Source organism: Dromiciops gliroides, chromosome 3 (genome assembly GCF_019393635.1).
Source record: "Dromiciops gliroides isolate mDroGli1 chromosome 3, mDroGli1.pri, whole genome shotgun sequence".
Lineage (NCBI taxonomy): Eukaryota > Metazoa > Chordata > Mammalia > Microbiotheria > Microbiotheriidae > Dromiciops > Dromiciops gliroides.
Window position 1 is genome coordinate 545,376,975 of NC_057863.1, and position 17,075 is coordinate 545,394,049.

At 43.9% G+C, this 17,075-nt stretch overlaps 1 protein-coding gene across 1 annotated transcript in view; it reads right to left on the reverse strand.

The window, feature by feature from the left end:
* Nucleotides 1-17,075, reverse strand: part of CHRDL2 (chordin like 2) — an 83,058-nt gene that overhangs the window by 9,780 nt on the left and 56,203 nt on the right. Inside the window, 4 exon segments of the mRNA XM_043997608.1 lie at nt 3,024-3,194; nt 5,624-5,818; nt 7,560-7,728; nt 15,821-15,876. Of these exon segments, the coding sequence (XP_043853543.1) occupies nt 3,024-3,194; nt 5,624-5,818; nt 7,560-7,728; nt 15,821-15,876 (591 nt within the window).

The window sequence follows — 17,075 nt, forward strand, 5'->3', positions numbered from 1 at the left end:
GAACTCAGATCTTCCTGAATCCAGAGCTGGTGCTTTATCCACTGTGCCACCTAGCTGCCCCTCTGTATCCAGTCATTTTGAACTCGCTATCCCATTGGCATCCCAGACTTAACATGTCCCAAACTGAACACATGACCATTTCCCTAAAACTCACCCACCTTCTGAACTTCCCTGCTATTGTTGAAGACACCAGCATCCCTCTAGTCACCTAGGTGTGCCGGCCCAGCACCATCCCTGGCTTCTTATTCTCACTCACCCCACATAGAGTCTACCTTTCACAACAGCCCTTTTGTCAGCCCCTTTCTCTGCATCTATCCGACCTCCACCCTGATTTGTCACCTCTCACCTGAACTATCTAATCGGTCTCCCTCCCTGATTCCCACTCTAGCCTGTTCTCCGCATAATTGCCAAGGTGACTTTCCCTAAAGCCCGTCTGAACATATCACCCCCTACTCAATAAACTACAGTGACTTCCTATCAACTCCAGCATTAAAGTCCTTTGGCATTTAAAGTTATTCCCAACCCGGTCCCAGCTTACCTTTCCAGTTCATACATTCTACAATCCAGCCATGTTGTTCTATGTATTGTTCCTCTCCCATGACACTTCATCTCTGGTCTCTGACTTTGTCCTGCCTTCCTGCACACCTAGAATGCTTTCACTCCTTGTCTTCCCCTCTTAGCTCCTTTGACTTCCTTTAACACTCAGCTCAAATACCACCTTTTTGTAGGAGGCCTTTCATGTTCCCCCCATCTGCCAGAGACTTCCCTTCTAGGGTTGCCCTTGATCTGTATGTATCTTATATCATATTTTCATATGTATAGATGTACTTATATCATATTTTCTTCTGCCTTGAGGGCAGGAGTTGGTTTTGCTTTTCATTGTCTCCCCAGTGCTCAGCTCAATGCCTGACACATGTAAGTGCTTAACAAATTGCTTGTTGATTGACTGATTGGTTTTCCAGCCTCTGTTCTACCCTCCCTCACTCTAGACAGACTCAATACTCACTGGGCAGCTTATTCCACCTTTGCACATCCCTAATTGTTGGGAATCTTTGTCTTAGGTTAAGCTGAAATCTATCTCCCTGTAGTTCCTACATCTTCATCCCCTGCCCATTTGCTCCTAGTTCTGTCTTCTGGGGTCAAACTTAGCAAGTAAGTCTACATCAATCCTCCATGTCCTTCAAAGGCCAACTCAAACCTCCTTTCCTCCCTGAATCCTTCCTTCACTACCTCAACTGGCACCAGTTTCTCCCTTCTCTAAGCCCATCGGTACCCATCATTTGTCTCTGGGAATTTATATTTACAGAGATTTTCCCTCTAGTGCCTTGTACTCAGGTGATAGCTGAACAAATGTTTGCTGATTCTCTTAACTTCTTAATGACTTACTAATTGGGTGAATGATTTGTTAAAATCTTTGAGGGCAGGATCTGCATCTTACTTTATGTTCCCGTCTCCTTCAAGATAAGAAGAGAGGTAGTAAGAGAGCATCTAGTGGCCCATAATGAATTTAATTCATTAACCCCAGACTAATTATATCCTAGGAGACTTAATGAAATTGGTAGGTTCAATTTCTGAGTGACTGCTAAGTGATCTTTGAAAGATCTCAGTTGAGAGAGATGCCTGCCCGAGAGATGGTGGATTAAAAATGCAAAATGAGGTGTATGTTTTTGGACTTGGCCAATGTGGGAATTTGTTTTGCTAAACTATATACATTTGTTATTGGAACGTTTTTTTACTATTTAATTGGGGTCAGGATAGAGGCAGTGAGAGGGAAATATAAAATGCAAAAAATTAAATTAAATTAAATTAAAAAAAAAGAATGGGAAAGATGTTATAGGACTAGACACAGTCAAATGTCCTGAATTTTTTTAAAAAAGGAACAATGGGACCTCGAAACTATAGGCTTGTGGGTTCAACTGACTTCACTCAATTTCTTAAGAAATTCTAGAATGCATTTTTAAAGAGATCATTTGTAAACATTTAGAAAGGGAAGCAGTGATAACGAAGGGCCAACATGACATCGTCAAGAGCAGGTCATGGCAGACTAACTTCACTTCTGTTTTTGACAGAGTATCCAGACCAGTCGGTCGAAGGAATATTACAGGATTTCATGAAAGAATGAAACAAAGCCCCTCTGCTCTCCTTGTGGACAAAAATGGAGCAATGTGGACTATGTGGTAGTGCAGCCATGTGAATTCAGAATTAGTTGAATGGATGGACCCAAAAAGTAGTCATTAAAAAAATAGTCATTAGCAGCTCAGTGTCAGAGAAGTGGTTTTTTTGTTTGTTTGTTTTTTTAGTGAGGCAATTGGGGTTGAGTGACTTGCCCAGGGTCACACAGCTAGTAAGTGTTAAGTGTCTGAGGCCAGATTTGAACTCAGGTACTCCTGACTCCAGGGTCGGTGCTCTATCCACTGCACCACCTAGCTGCCCCTATCAGAGAAGTTTATAGAAGAAAACCCCAGGGATCCAATGCTCACCATTTTTATCAGACTCAGGTAAATGTCATAACTGTTATGCCCTTCCTATTTGCTGGTGACACAAAGTAATATGAAAGGTCCAAAGGATGTTGACAGTCCAGAATACTGGGCTGAATCTGTGACAAAATATAATGGGAATACATGTAAAGTGACAAAATCAAAGACTCAAAGAATTGGGAGGGACCTCAGGGGTCTATTCTAAACTGTATTTGAACAACAATCCCCTCTACAACATCCTTGACAAGGGAGATACAGCTTATGTTGGAGGAATGATTATAAAGCAAAATTCACAAGTCAGAGTCACTGACATTATTCAGATAATCATCATCATCACAGATAAATATTCTAAGTACCCTGGCAGTGTGATGCCACTGGGTCAGTGGTAGAGAGGAATCTCTAAGTAGGCCTCTTCAAATTCTTTAAGTATATGGTTCTAAAATTCTATGGTTCTATGATCCCATGAATCTATGATTCTACTGTTCCATTATTTCATGAATGCCGGATTGGACCTACTTCAAGACAACTTGACCAGGAGTTTCTCACCTTTTACCAGCTTCCAGATGTAAATCTCCACATAGTCAGAGGCTTCCTGTTCCAGGGCAATCCGACGCAGGCTTTCAGGGCTTGGAGAGACAAGGGTGTGGACAAGGACCTGACTGGGCCCTGCTGGACATCTGGTGGTACTGACCTCATCACTAGGGTTGGTCCTGTCCTCTGGAAGAGACAAAAAAATTCATTAGTTATCCTGCTCTTTACCGTGCTTTTTCACCTTTAGTGTTGGCCCTAGGCATGATGGGAGTAGGTGACTTCCTTGGAGGAGTGATGACAAGGCTACTCCAAAGCACGGAAATATTCCCTGGGAAAAAAAGAAAATAAAAGGAAAAAAAGAAAAAATATTCCCTGGGGTTGGATGGGCACTCTTCCTTGGTTTAAAATTGCCCCTTCACCCTCCATATTGCAAATCATTCCCAAACTTTGGACAGCTTTGGATGTAAATAATGATACTTGCACTAAGTAATAATAATGATAACTTATCATTTATGATTATCGATGAGAAATAATGATACTTAGTGAGCAATAATATAAAATACATAATGAGAAATAAGATACTTGTGCTAAGACCCTCCCATACTATGATATGGAGGTGACCCTGGGATCTCCCAATGGAGTGTAAGCTCTAGTAGGTTCTACCAAGCTGAAGAGGTCCAGGGACAAAAAGATCCAAAAGGATGTTGACAGACTAGAGCAGTGGTGACCAAGCGATATTGTCTAGAGCAGAGATCTTATAGTGTTGGGGGACTTCAATTAACCAGACATCTGCTGGAGTTGTTGGGGTTTTAGGGGTTTTTTTGCACAGGGCAATGAGGTTTAAGTGATTTGCCCAGGGTCACACAGTTAGTAAGTGTCAAGTGTCTGAGGCTGGATTTCAACTCAGGTCCTCCTGAATCCAGGGCTGGTGCTTTATCCACTGCACCTCCTGGCTGCCCCCTGGAGTCCTTTTTGAGAGCAAAGCAACTAATAACTTTTATCATCTGTCTTGGTGATAATACTAACAAAGTAGAATTTTTATTTTGGATCTGATTCTCACCAACAGGAACTAGTTGCTAAATGAAGATGATGGAAACCTCGAGGGGGAGGACTGACCACCTCCTCTTAGAGTTTGTGATAGAGGAAGAAAATAAAACTGACTGTGGACTGATAAGTACTTTAGATTTGGAGATTGCAGATTTCAAAGGATTCAGATGAAGAATAAGTAAAGTGGGATGCGATGGACTAAAATCCCAAAGGGGAAGTCAGCTGAGGAGGGCAGGAATTCTGATAACATAAAAGGAAATGAAAAATGGTAGTTATCAGAAGAAACCAATATGGATACACAGAGAACACACCATCCAACTTAGCTTTTAAAAGAGTATATGCAGGGGCAGCTAGATGGTGCAGTGGATAGAGCACCGGCCCTGGAGTCAGGAGTACCTGAGTTCAAATCCGGCCTCAGACACTTAACACTTACTAGCTGTGTGACCCTGGACAAGTCACTTAACCCCAATTGCCTCACTTAAAAAAAAAAAAAAGAGTATATGCAGAAGATGGAAGCCATGGGTATGTAACCATAGGATCAGACATTTAGAGTTGGAAAGGACCTTAAATCCAGCTCCCTTATTTTGTGCTGCTCTTGTAGAAAAGTACCTAGCACATTGTAGGCACTTAATAAACCCTTGTTGATTGATTTATTGGGGTATGGGGGAGGGAATGGAAAGGTGTGTGCTAAATGACACTACAGATTGGGTGGATTTGTAATGGAATCGATGGTTGGCCTCAAAAAGTAGCTGTTTCTGAAAAAATGTTTGAAAGACTTCAGTGGAGTGACCAAGGAACTGAGCTGGATTTGGATAAAGGCATACATAGCATGCTCATAGAATATGTAGATGACACAAAGCTGAGATGTTCTAGAATTCTACTCTTCTAAGAGTTCGTGATTATATTGTTCTAAGGCTCCTTGGTACTAGGATTCTGTTATTACATACACACACACATACACACACACACACCCCTATACATATTTATATATGTATATATGTATGCCTGGGAGCCTTTGAAGGCAGGGGACTGTCTCTGCCTCTCTTCGCATCCCCAGGGCTTACCACAAAGCACATAGTAGGTGCTTAGTGAATGCTTATTAACTTGAATTCCAAGGTTCAGAGGTTCTTTGGTCCTAAGACTCTGAGTTTATGGTGCTAGGAATCTATGACATTTTCACAGCATGGTGAGATTTGCAAAACATTTGTTACCTCCTTTGAGAAAGGCAGCTATGTGCAGTGGATAGAGCACTGGCCCTGGACTCAGGAGGATCTGAGTTCAAATCTGCCCTTCAGACTAGCTTTGTGACCAGGCAAGTCACTTAACCTTGATTGCCTCCCCCAAATCATCATCAACAACAACAAACCAGCCCTACATACAGCCCATGGTCACATAGCTAAGTAAGTGCCAAAAGCCTATTTCGGACCTAGCTCTCTCTTGACTCCATGTAGGTCCAGGACACTTTTCTAGTGTCTGTGGTTTTTACTGTCCTAAGACTCCAGGAACCTTGGCCTGGTGTCTAGGTGCCCACATGTCTCCCACCTCCCGCCTCCTCACCCACCCAGTACCTGGACAGATCTTGCAGCATTTCCCTTCTACCTTCTCTGGGTAGAGGCAGCCATACTCCCTGGGGCAGGTCACCCGCTGGCAGTCCTGGCGGCCATCTTGACAGGTGCAAAGGATGCAGGGCAGGGGCCCGAAGGAACGGAAGGCCGGGTGCCACACCTCCCCATGGGAATACGTCTTCCCATTGTACATGCAGGCTGGAGGGGAGAGAGGCCTGAAGTCAGATCTGGGCTCCACAGGGGCAAGGAGAACAAGGAAGAGAGGCCTTGTCCTGTCCCTGGGGAAGCCTTCAGTCTGAATGGAGAGGTACATCTTCTAGTTTAGGGGTTCCTAATTTCATTTTGTCATGACCCCCTTTGGCAGCCTACTCAAACTTATAGACCTCTTCTCAGAATCATGTTTTTAAATGCATAAAATAAAGCACATAAGATTATAAAATTACATGGAAATACAGTTACCAAAATATATGTTTTTAAATATGAATTCAGGGACCCCAAGTTAAGAACCCCCTCTTCCAGGTCTGAGAGTCTTTGGCCCACTCTGTGACTTTTTTGTGGCAGGCTGCTCAGTTTCTAATGCAATGTAGTACAGAGTTGGACTCAGGAAAAGGAAAACCTTCCCTAAATCATAATTGTACCACAGTAGGAAAAGCTGCCTTGGGAGAGAGTGAGCTTCTTATCACTGGCGATATCCAAGCAGAGATTAGATGACATTCTATCAGGGAAGCTCATAGAGGGGACTGGGAGGGAGGTTATGACTTCTGAGGAGTCTCCCAGCTCTGAAGGTCATTGATTCTGTGTCTGATTTCCTTTGGGTCTCCCCTGATTTGTCTTCGATCTTAAGGACAATTTTCCCAGCTGCTCTAGAGAAACATTCTTAGTTTCTAAACCCCTGAGAAGTCCCTCCCTTCTTTTAGATGGCAGAGTCATTTGGAAACCAATAGCCTAAGAAATATTCCTACTTTCCTTACCTATCCTGCCCATATTTCAGCACACTGGTCACCACCAATGATTAGAATTAGAAAATGGCTGGTTGAGAAGCTGCTGGGACCTTAAGGTTACAGCATCATAGAACCTCAGAAACTAAAAATCATAGACTGCAGGGCAATGAAGGTTAAGTGACTTGCCCAGTGTCACACAGCTAGTAAGTGTCAAGTGTCTGAGGTTGGATTTGAATTCAGTTCCTCCCGAATCCAGGGCCCGTGCTTTATCCACTACACCACCTAGCTGCCCCCTAGACTCTTAGATTAATAAAACATCAGAATAACAAACACAATTATAATCACAGAATATCAGAATCTTAGACTTGTAAAATATTAGAATTTTAGAATCTTAGATTCATGAAGCAGGGTGAGGAGTGTGATATTAGCCCTCCCTCCAGGCAAGTGGACGCCCCCCTTCCCTGTGGCCAGTCTCCTGGAGAAATAGAGAATACACTTCTGCAGGGATCAAGGCATGATAGTGCTATGGGAAAAGACCCAGAGAGGTCAGGAGCGCAGGGTTCTTATCAGAGATCCAACGTAAAGTGCCCTATAAAGACAAACTAGCTGTATTAACTCTGGCACATACTCTCTTCCTCTGTGCCTCGCTGTCTACATCTGTCAAGAGGGTTGGTTGAACTGGATGACTCTTAGGGTCCCTCCTAGCTCTGATACTCCAAGTTCTAAGGCCCCTTCCAGCTGTCATTCTATGTCCTAAGGTCCCTTCCAGCTTTGCCATTCTGTGTTCTAAGGTCTCTCCCAGTTCTAACATTTTGCGTTCTAAAGCCTCTTCCAAATCTGACATTCTGGGTTTTAAGGTCCCTTCCATCTCCGACATGCCATGTTCTAGGGCCCTTTCTGGCTCTGACGTTCCAGGTTCTAAGGTGCCTTCTAGTCTAACAATCTATGACTGACTCCTCAGTCTGTGGACTCACTCCCAGAACCACCTCAGGCCTTACCTTTCTTATGTTTCTCTTTGAGGACTATCTTGACAGTGGTGCTGCCGCTCCCCTTCTGTCCAAAGTGTCTGGGGATGAAGCCCAGGGAGGAGCTGAGGCCTGTGGGTGCCGTGGTTCCTGGTACCCGCCTGTTCCCACCCTGGCTAACACACGGGTCCTGGGAGTGCCTCTGCAAACAAAAAATACCCGGCCGATTCAAGGGAGGACAAGAGACTGGGGCCACATGGGGGTCTCAGAAAGGCAGCTAAGGTGAGATCCCAAGAAAGGCTTCCCCAAGCTGGGAAGAGAATGGCTTCTGGACCAAGCTGAAGAGATCCTCTCTCTACCACACACAAATCCCTGGGATGAGGTGACTGTAGAGAGTGGAGGTACCTCCACAGCCCCTGTGAGGATAATGTTGGGGAGTAACTGGGTAAGAGCAGTGCATTTCTATAAGGCTGCAAAGTTCTTGATTTCCCATGACTCCCTTTCACCTATGACCTGCTTAAGATCTGCTGGATTTCTCTCTTCCCCCTGGTCTTATCCTGTCTTCTCTGAGCACAGCCCACAATGTTCCCTCCTACCAGGAATAAATTCATCTCCTACCCCCACCTCTTGTCTGTTGAAAGTTCTGACTCCCTCACGATATGCTATGTTCTAAGGTTCCCCCCAGCTCTGACATTCTGTGTTCCAAGGGCCCTCCCAATTCTGACATTCTGTGTTCCAAGGGCCCTCCCAGGTCTGACATTCTGTGTTCTAAGGATCCTGCCAGGTCTGACATTCTATGTTCTAAGGGCCCTCCCATGTTTGACCTTCTGTGTTCTAAGGTCCTTCCCAGCTCCAACATTCCCTGTTCAAAGGCCCTTTCCATTCTGGCAGTCTATGACTCTGATTCCTCAGTCGGTGTATTTAATCTTCTTTCCTTGATACCCACACCCTACTCCAATCACTCTCTGAGAGATCATTCTCCTCCACTCTCTCTTAGAAGTCTGTGTGGACTTCTTCCTCATGGTACACTTATTTTGTGTACCCTTTTTATACTTCCCTTTTAGCTTCTAAGCTCCTTGAGGACAGGGACTACATCCTTTTTCCATCTTCATGTCTCCAGTGCTGAGCACATATTAGTGTAAGGAATTAATTGTGACTTGGGGTTTTCATAACCCTATCTTTGCTTTATTATGGTCATATTGAAAAAAATATATAAGCTTGAAAAGCCTAAGAGAAGATGGGTGTGTACTTTGGGAGATAATTGAACAAAAAAGAGGAACTCTGACCACAGGGAACATTTATTGAAACTAAATAACTAAGCCTTCCCTAATAGCTCCCACACATCCACATGGGCCTGACATAATGGGGACAGCCCATGGGGTGTGCTGAGCCAATTGGAGACTCAGCATGACTAAGAATTGCCCCTTCCTGTGGGAGAGACAGTTAGAGGCAGTTAGAGGAAGAGGAGAGGATTCTGAGAGAAACAGGGAAGGGAGGTAAACAGTTAGAGGAGCTGCTGGTGTTTGACCTTCGGACCAAAACAGAAGAGACTGCAAGCTAATTCTCCTTAGAGCTACAGATTTTGGGTGGTGGTGAGTTTGTGCTTTTTGAAGCAAAGCTAGCTCTTTGGAGCTGGCTGGGCTGGAGGCAGGTTTGGGGTGCCTGGGGCCTTTTTACCCTAGAGATTTAGATTCCTTATCTCTATTAACCTCACTTGTGTTTTGAACTTGTTCCCATTAATAAACCTGTTTTGTTTTTTTGAAAGAGGCTGTTTCCTTTCTTACCCCAATACTACACTGAGCCACCCACTTAACTCTTCCCATACTAAATTTGGCCCTTACAGTAGGTACTTAATAAATGTTTGTAAAATTTCATCATCTCATTCAAATTTTTTTTTTTTGGTGAGGCAATTGGGGTTAAGTGACTTGCCCAGGGTCACACAGCTAGTAAGTGTTAAGTGTCTGAGGTGGGATTTGAACTCAGGTCCTCCTGAATCCAAGGCTGGTGCTCTATCCACTGCACCACCTAGCTGCCCCTCATTCAATCTTTACAACAACATGATGAGGCAGACAGGACCAGTATTATAACCCCCATTTTACAAAGGAGGAAGCTGAGGTTCAAAGAGGTGACTTGCCCAATATTAACTGGCTAAAAGGTTTCAGAGCTGGGACTCAGACTCAAGTCACCTAGCTCCAAATCTGGTACTCTTTCCAATATACCCTCTCACCCCATGGGAGGCAGCCAAGGGTTACCTCAAAGGTCCCCATTTGATCCAGGACTTGGAGCTGTCAAGGGCCAAGGCTGGGGTGGGGGGAGGAGGTTAATGTCTTGGTTGTTCAGTAGATTCAGTCAGGGCCAATTCTCTGTGACCCCACTTGGGGTTTTCTTGTCACAAGTACTGAACTGGTTTGCCGTCTCCTTCTCCAGCTCATTTTACAGGTAAGTAAACTGAGGCAAAGAGGGTTAAGTTATTTGCCCAAGGTCACACAGCTAATAAGTGTCTGAGGCCAGATTTGAACTCAGGAAGATGAATCTTCTTGGCTCCAGGCCCAGCACTCTGTCCACTGAGCTACCTAGCTGCCTACCAACCTACAGATTTAGGGTTGGTTAAGTATGGGTTTGCCCAAATCCAAGGAGATGTATCAAATGACCTCTGCCCTCCATAGACAAATAATATATGTATCTGGCACATAGTAGATGCTAAATAAATGCTTATTGTTTGACTGAATGACCAAGCAGTGGGAGCTGTTGTCTCCTCAGAACCCTTCACCATGTGATCCTGTACTAGGCTGTCCTAGACTTCTCTATGTCAGGCATAAAGTATGGATGGTAGATCCAGGCTCGAAGAGCTCAAGATCATGTGTTAGAGACAATTTTACTACTGGCTGTCCAGTCAGGAGCAGAGTCCATATCATGAAAGGGAATGTTTTCTGGGAAGAAAAAAAGAGAAGGGGAAGAAGGAACCCTGGGGCCAGACAAGCTCATATTCCTGACTTTTACAATGACTGAGCTTCATAAACACCCTGTGACTGGGAGGGAAAGAAGGCAAAGGAAGATAAATGACTGGGGAAATGGAGCCTGGGCGGGGGGTGGGGGTGGGGGACAACAGAGGCTACACTGGAGACCAAGGCATTCATTCCCCTTATTTTGGCCAGCAGTCTTTGCATCATTCTAGGCTAAAAAGGAATGGAATAAGAACCTTAGACTGTCAGGGCTGGAATGGATCTTGAGACACAGAAGATGCCCCAGGCATAGACAGCATCTTTTTCAGATTCTCAGATGACATGAAGCTGGGAGGGGCAGCTGACACAATGGAGTATGGGGTCAATAACCCAAATGAGTTTGGGAAGCTAGAAAATTGGGCTGATTCCAATAAGCTGAAGTTTAATAAGGTTAAATGTAAAGGCTTAGTCATAGATTCACAAAATTGACTTCATGGGGATAAGATGGGGGAGACGTATTTAGACGGCACCATGTCCAGGGGTGTGGAGCTGGCCAGATCAAACTGGCTCATGAAAGCTGATTGTTAAAGTTTCAGTGTAAATCTATACTCAGAAATTGGAAAAATACCCCAAATCTGAGTTTAATGTATTGTTTTGCCGGTTTTCTAGGCATAAGAAAACGATGGAGGAAATACTGATTATACTTAAAATTATATTGTGGCTTTTGGAAAGCCAGTTGTTAAACATTTCCCAGCACACCTCTGACCATGTCTGAAAAAGATCTCAGGATTTTTAGTGGTTTCATATGTGTCAGCAGTGTGATCATGGGCTGCATGAAGAGAGACATGGCATGTCCCTCTTTATGCTGCCCTGGTTAGTCCACATCTGGAGTATTATGTGCAGTTTGGGGAGTCACCATTAAAGAAAGACATTGGCCATCTAGAGTTCATCTGAGGGAAGGTAACCAGGAGGAGGAAGAGTCTACACCATATTGGGATTCACTGAAAGAAGTGGGCATGTTTCTTCTGGTGAAGAAAAGAGTAAAGGGAGATCCTACAGCCATCTTCATGTCTAAGAAAGGCCTTCAAGGGGAAGGGGAATAGATTAGTTGGACTACATTTTGGTCCCAGAGTTGGCAAAACCAGGAGAAATGGGTAGACTTTGCAGAGGGGCAAATTTGGGTTGGGTGTCAGGAAAGACTTCCTGATGGGGATATCCCAAAGCAGAATGAGCTGCCTCGAGGAAGTGGGCAGCCCACACTGGAGATCCTCAGACAAAGGCTGAGTGACCAATGCTGGACTACGTTGTCATGGGGATGGGTTATACTGGATGGCTGCCAGGTTCCCTTCCAACTCTGAAGTCATGCTGTGATTCTATGAATATAAAATGGAAGAGTTGGAAGGCTAATATGATGTGGTCCAGTTCCTTCATTTACCGAGGAGGAGACCGAGGAGCAGAGAGAGTCAATGGCTTACTCCACATTGTTAAGCAAACAAATGGCAGATACAGGGCCAAGACCCAGGACCCCTGACTTTCAATCTAAACTGGGCTGTGCTGGTAAATGTTTAATAACTAGCTCTCTGAAAATGCAGGACACATGTAACATTTTCTTCATCACTTTTTTAAGCTTAGACAATCAAGAAATTAATAAATCAAGTCCTACCTTGTAGCATTTGCTGATTTCTGGGGCATAAAGCTCAGACTGAAAATACAACAGTCAGTTCTTTCTGGTTCGAGCTAGCTCCAGCACTCCCTTGAATCTACGGTTCTTTCCACATACCTTTTCCTTCTTAACACCTACTGATCCCCATTTTCCTGGATATGATCTAGGCTGGGGATATGAGGTAGGAGCTCATAAAGGGATGAAAAGGTACTTTGAGTACTACATGCAGGAGGAGTTTGGACTCAATCTGCCAAGAGTGTTTATGGCTAAAGGAGAAATGTGATGGAGAGAGCATTAGATCTGAAGCAGTGAATGTGAAGATTTGAACCTCTCTCCTGCCACTGAATCACTGTGTAACCCTGGACAAAACACCTAACCTCTCTGAACCTCTGTTTCCTTCCTGCCAAAGAGGAATAATCAGATTTGCACTCCTTAACCCCACACAATTGTGAACAAATGACTTTATAAACCTTAATATAACTATGCCATAAGCAACTGCCAATACAAGGACCTTAAAGAAACACGGAGAAACTTGTCTACAGTGATACAGAGCAAAGAAGACTCAAGAAATAAAAACTGATTCCGAATCTTGTGTCACTTGCTATCTTTGTAATCTTAAGCAAATTACTTCACCCACCTGGCCTCAGTTCCCTCAGCTGCAAAGTGAGGGGTTTGGAGTAGATGACCTCTGAGGTCCTTTCCAACTCTAGACCCATGATACTTTGTGATAAAGAGAAATAAAACTCCTCTGTTTAGGTTCTTTTTTTTTTTTTTTAGCCTGGGTCAGCTTAGCTCACCTAGGCTGGAAGCGCCCACTTCCAATTCTAATCAAAACAGAAGCTTAAACTGTCTCTGCTTTTCCAATCCAGGCTCCTCCTCGGACCCCTTAGTGGTCCTCTGGGCCCAGGGGCTCCCCATATTGGGACCATATTTAGTGTGGATACCCAAACAGCTTTAGTCCTATTACAACCTGAGCTCAAGCGATCCACCAACCTCAGCCTCCCCACAATGGATTATCAGCATTTGTCACCACACTGGGCTGGCTTTCTGTTCGGCCTTCAAAGCAACATGCAACATGGCCCAACATGCACTTCCAGTCTCAGTGGACATGACTTCCCCCTCTCACACTGCAATCCAGTCAAACCGGCCTTCTCTCTGTTTCTCCAGCATGATGTTCCATCTCCTTGTCTTTGCATTGGCCACATCATAGCCCCCTCTCTCCTTCTCATAAAGTCCTTCTTTTAGACACAGTCCAAGCACCTTCTTCTGTGTGAAGTCTTTCCCAATCCCTCCAACTGTTAGTTTCTTCCTTCCAGGACTTCCTTGTTTTTAATTACTTGGAATATATTTGTATTTATCCATCTTATACTTATGCTCTATCTATTCACACGGCTGTTCGTTGTTATCTATGTTCTCATTCATATGTTTCCCTTTAGAAAACAAGCTCCTTGAGAGCAGGCATCATTTCATTCTTTGTGCTTGCATTTCCAGCACCTAGCACATAGTAGGTGCTTAATCAATACTTAACCGATTGAAGTAGGATCTATGTTTATTATTAACATGGGGGTGACCCGGGCTCCTTGCTGAACTGGGATAGGAAACACTTTAGCAGGAGGAGACAGTTCTTACCTCCCCTCCCTTTTCCCCCTGACACCTTGGATAGCTCCAGTTTAGTAGAAACATAGATGGAGCGCCAAACACCATAGCATTTGATTGCTTTTTGGGTAAGATTCCCTTAATGATTTTTCTTTGGAACAAGGGCTCAATTTATGGGAAGTTACTATGCTATAAAAAGACATCCTTTTTTAAAAAAAGTAGAAAGAACAGCAACAAAAGGGAGCCAGGAGTCAGACTGGTAGACTGGACCAGAGCCCTGAAGTGGGCAGAGCTCAGATTGGTGTGGCAGTGTCCTAGAAGAGGAGACACTATTCTTGTCTTTGGGGGCCTGACAGTGGCTGGGTGGGAAAAGGGTGAAGGTGGTTAGGGATTTGGTTCAATAGATCTGAACCAAAGGACCCAGCAGGCATAAAGGCAAAGGAGGCCACAGGTCTGAGGGCCTCCAGTTAAGGTCAGAGGGCACAAGATTCTTGGGATCAGTTCTGATGATGAGCTGAAATAGTAGGAGAGCGAGTCTATTGGGCCAAGCTGGATAATTTACAGTGGGAGCCATGGGAGGTTTCAGAGTGGTATCAGTTAGTTAATCAATTAACAAGCATTTATTAAGCGGCAGCCATGAGTCAGGCACTGCATTAGGTGCTGAGGATACAAGTACAAAGAATAAAATAATCCCTACTTGTAAGGAATAGCTCCCATTTTTATAGGGAATGGTCAGAATTAGCCTTTGTGAAAATTATTTTGAAAGCTGCATCAAGGATGGAGTGGAGAGGGAAAAGACTAGAATACGGAAGGAGGGCATTGAGACTATTGCAACAATCTAGGCAAGAGATGATGAAGGTCCAGACCGGGGCGGTAGGTGTGTGAGTGGAGAAGAGAGGATGGATGAGAAGACCTGGAGACCTGACTGTGTCATTTCCCTGTTTTGAGAAAGTTCCAGTGTCTTCCCCATTGCCCCTCTGGCTAAAATAGAAACTCTCAGTTTGGATATTCAAGGCCCTGCACTTTGGTCTCTAGCCCACCTGTCTAGTCTTTTCTTCCAATATTTCTCCCTGTGAATTCTATATTCTACTCAAACTAACCTACTAACTGTGTCCTGACCGTGTCCTGCCCTCACCTGTGATCTCACATTCATGTAGCCTATCCCACAGGGAACATACCCCTTCCTCCTCTCTGTCCATGGAAATCATAGCATTATGGATTTAGAGTTAGAGCTAGAAAGGACATTGCAAATCATCTAGTAGCAGTAACAACACAACAACAACAACGGCTAGCATTTATGTAGCACCTCCTTTGTTCCAGGCACTGTGCTAAGTACTTGATCATGACAACAAGCCTGGGAGGTAGGGGTTATTATTATCCCCATGTTATAGATGAGGAAACTAAGGCCAAGAGGGTCAAGTGACTTGCCCAGGGTCATACAGCTAGGAAGTGTCTCAGGATGGATTTGAACTCAGGTCTTCCTAACTCCAGGCCCAATGCTCTATGCTCCTTTATTATCTTTATTGTGTACATACACAATAAAATTTTCCACACCATCTGTTTACGCCCCATTTGACTTAAAGTTCTTTTTACAGCAGAGACCCTATATAGAGCTTTCACCTTAGTCTCCCCAGAGTCAAACCCATGTCTGGACCCTTACGTTTTTGGGTCCAGACTTGTGATTTCATTGGTGTAAGGGGCTCCCAGTGAGGAAACTGCTTCCACCAGTGTAGATCTGCGAATGATAATCAACTGGGAAACTGAAAACTTGCCCAGTAAGTGTCCGGTGCCAGATTTGAACTGGGGTCTTCCTAATAATGAGGCCAGCTCTTTATTCTCTAAGCCATGAGATCTCTGCTTAATCAATGTTTGTTCAGTTGAACTGGCTTGAAGCCAAATGATTGTGGTTGGACATGGAAAAAAAGGGAAAAGGGGAGGAGGCAGAGACAGGATCTTAGTGTCTGGGAGGCAGATGAGAGAGAAGAGGGAATTGAGAAGAGTAGCGGGTTCTAAAAGAGGGTGAGGATTCAGATTGTGCCAGAACTTTGAATCCCTCTTCCTCTTGCCCCTTCAAGAAAAGATCAATCACTCACCACTCCTCGGTATAACTGCAGGGACTCCTCTTCAGCTGATTTCTCATATGACCCATCTGGAAAATCAAAGGGGAAACAGACTCACTGCTGTGGAGCATACACACTGGACCACTCCTGGTCTACTCTGGGCATGAATCTTTTTCTTTTACATTTTTTTTTCCTTTTAAAAAATTATCAATCTTGCCTTCCCAATGGGTGAGGGAGGAGATGGAAGAAGGGAGAGAATTTAAAACTGAGAATAAAGTTAAACAAATAACAAGCATTTGTGGTAAAATATGAAAGTTTTTAACAGTCGGTTAGGATAACTGAAAGACGCCAGTTTTTCAGATAGACCTGAGGTAGACGCTAAAGAGGTAAAAACCCTAACGATAGCAACTGTTAAAGAGCAAAGAGAGTTCAGAGGAAACAGGCAGTTCCCATTTAATAATCCCACTGACCAGTTAAATGCTTTGGGACTCAGTCTTCGTAAAGTATCAGGAGACGGAAATTGCCTTTTTAGGGCTTTAGCAGACCAGCTAGAAGGTCACTGTAGAAATCATCTCAGACACAGACAAGAAGCTGCTTCTTATATGATTAACCATAGACAAGAGTTTGAGTCTTTTAGAGTAAATGACTCCCCTTTTGAAGAATATGTTGATGAATTAAAGAAATTTGGAAAGTGGGGAGGAAATGATACAATTGTAGCATTTGCTAAGCAGCATCAGCTGAATGTTGTGGTTCATCAATTAAATCAGCCTTTATTGAAAATCAGTGGCACAGACTCTCTCTCTCCAAAGGTGGCCTTTTCGGTTTGGTGAGTTTTTATAAGGAATATAGACTAAGCTTAGACTTAAGACGATTTGTATTGTGTTTCTACTTTCCTATCCTTCTAATCAACATCACCTTGTGACTATCATAACTATAAATAAAAAGGTCTATCTAGAAAACCAAAAGCTTCTTCCATTTACTAGTTTGGGAGATAAATTAAGGGAAAGGTTAAGTAGGGGAGATTTATGATCTAATATCCAATTTTAAATCTCACACATTTAAGCATTCATTATCTCTCCTTCCTATACTCCCATTGAAGAAAAAAGAAAGAAAAACAAAACCCTTGTAAGAAATATACATAGTCAAGGGGGCGGCTAGGTGGTGCAGTGGATAGAGCACCGGCCCTGGATTCAGTAGTTCCTGAGTTCAAATCTGGCCTCAGACACCTGACACTTACCAGCTGTGTGACCTTGGGCAAGTCACTTAACCCCCATTGCCCCGCAAAAAA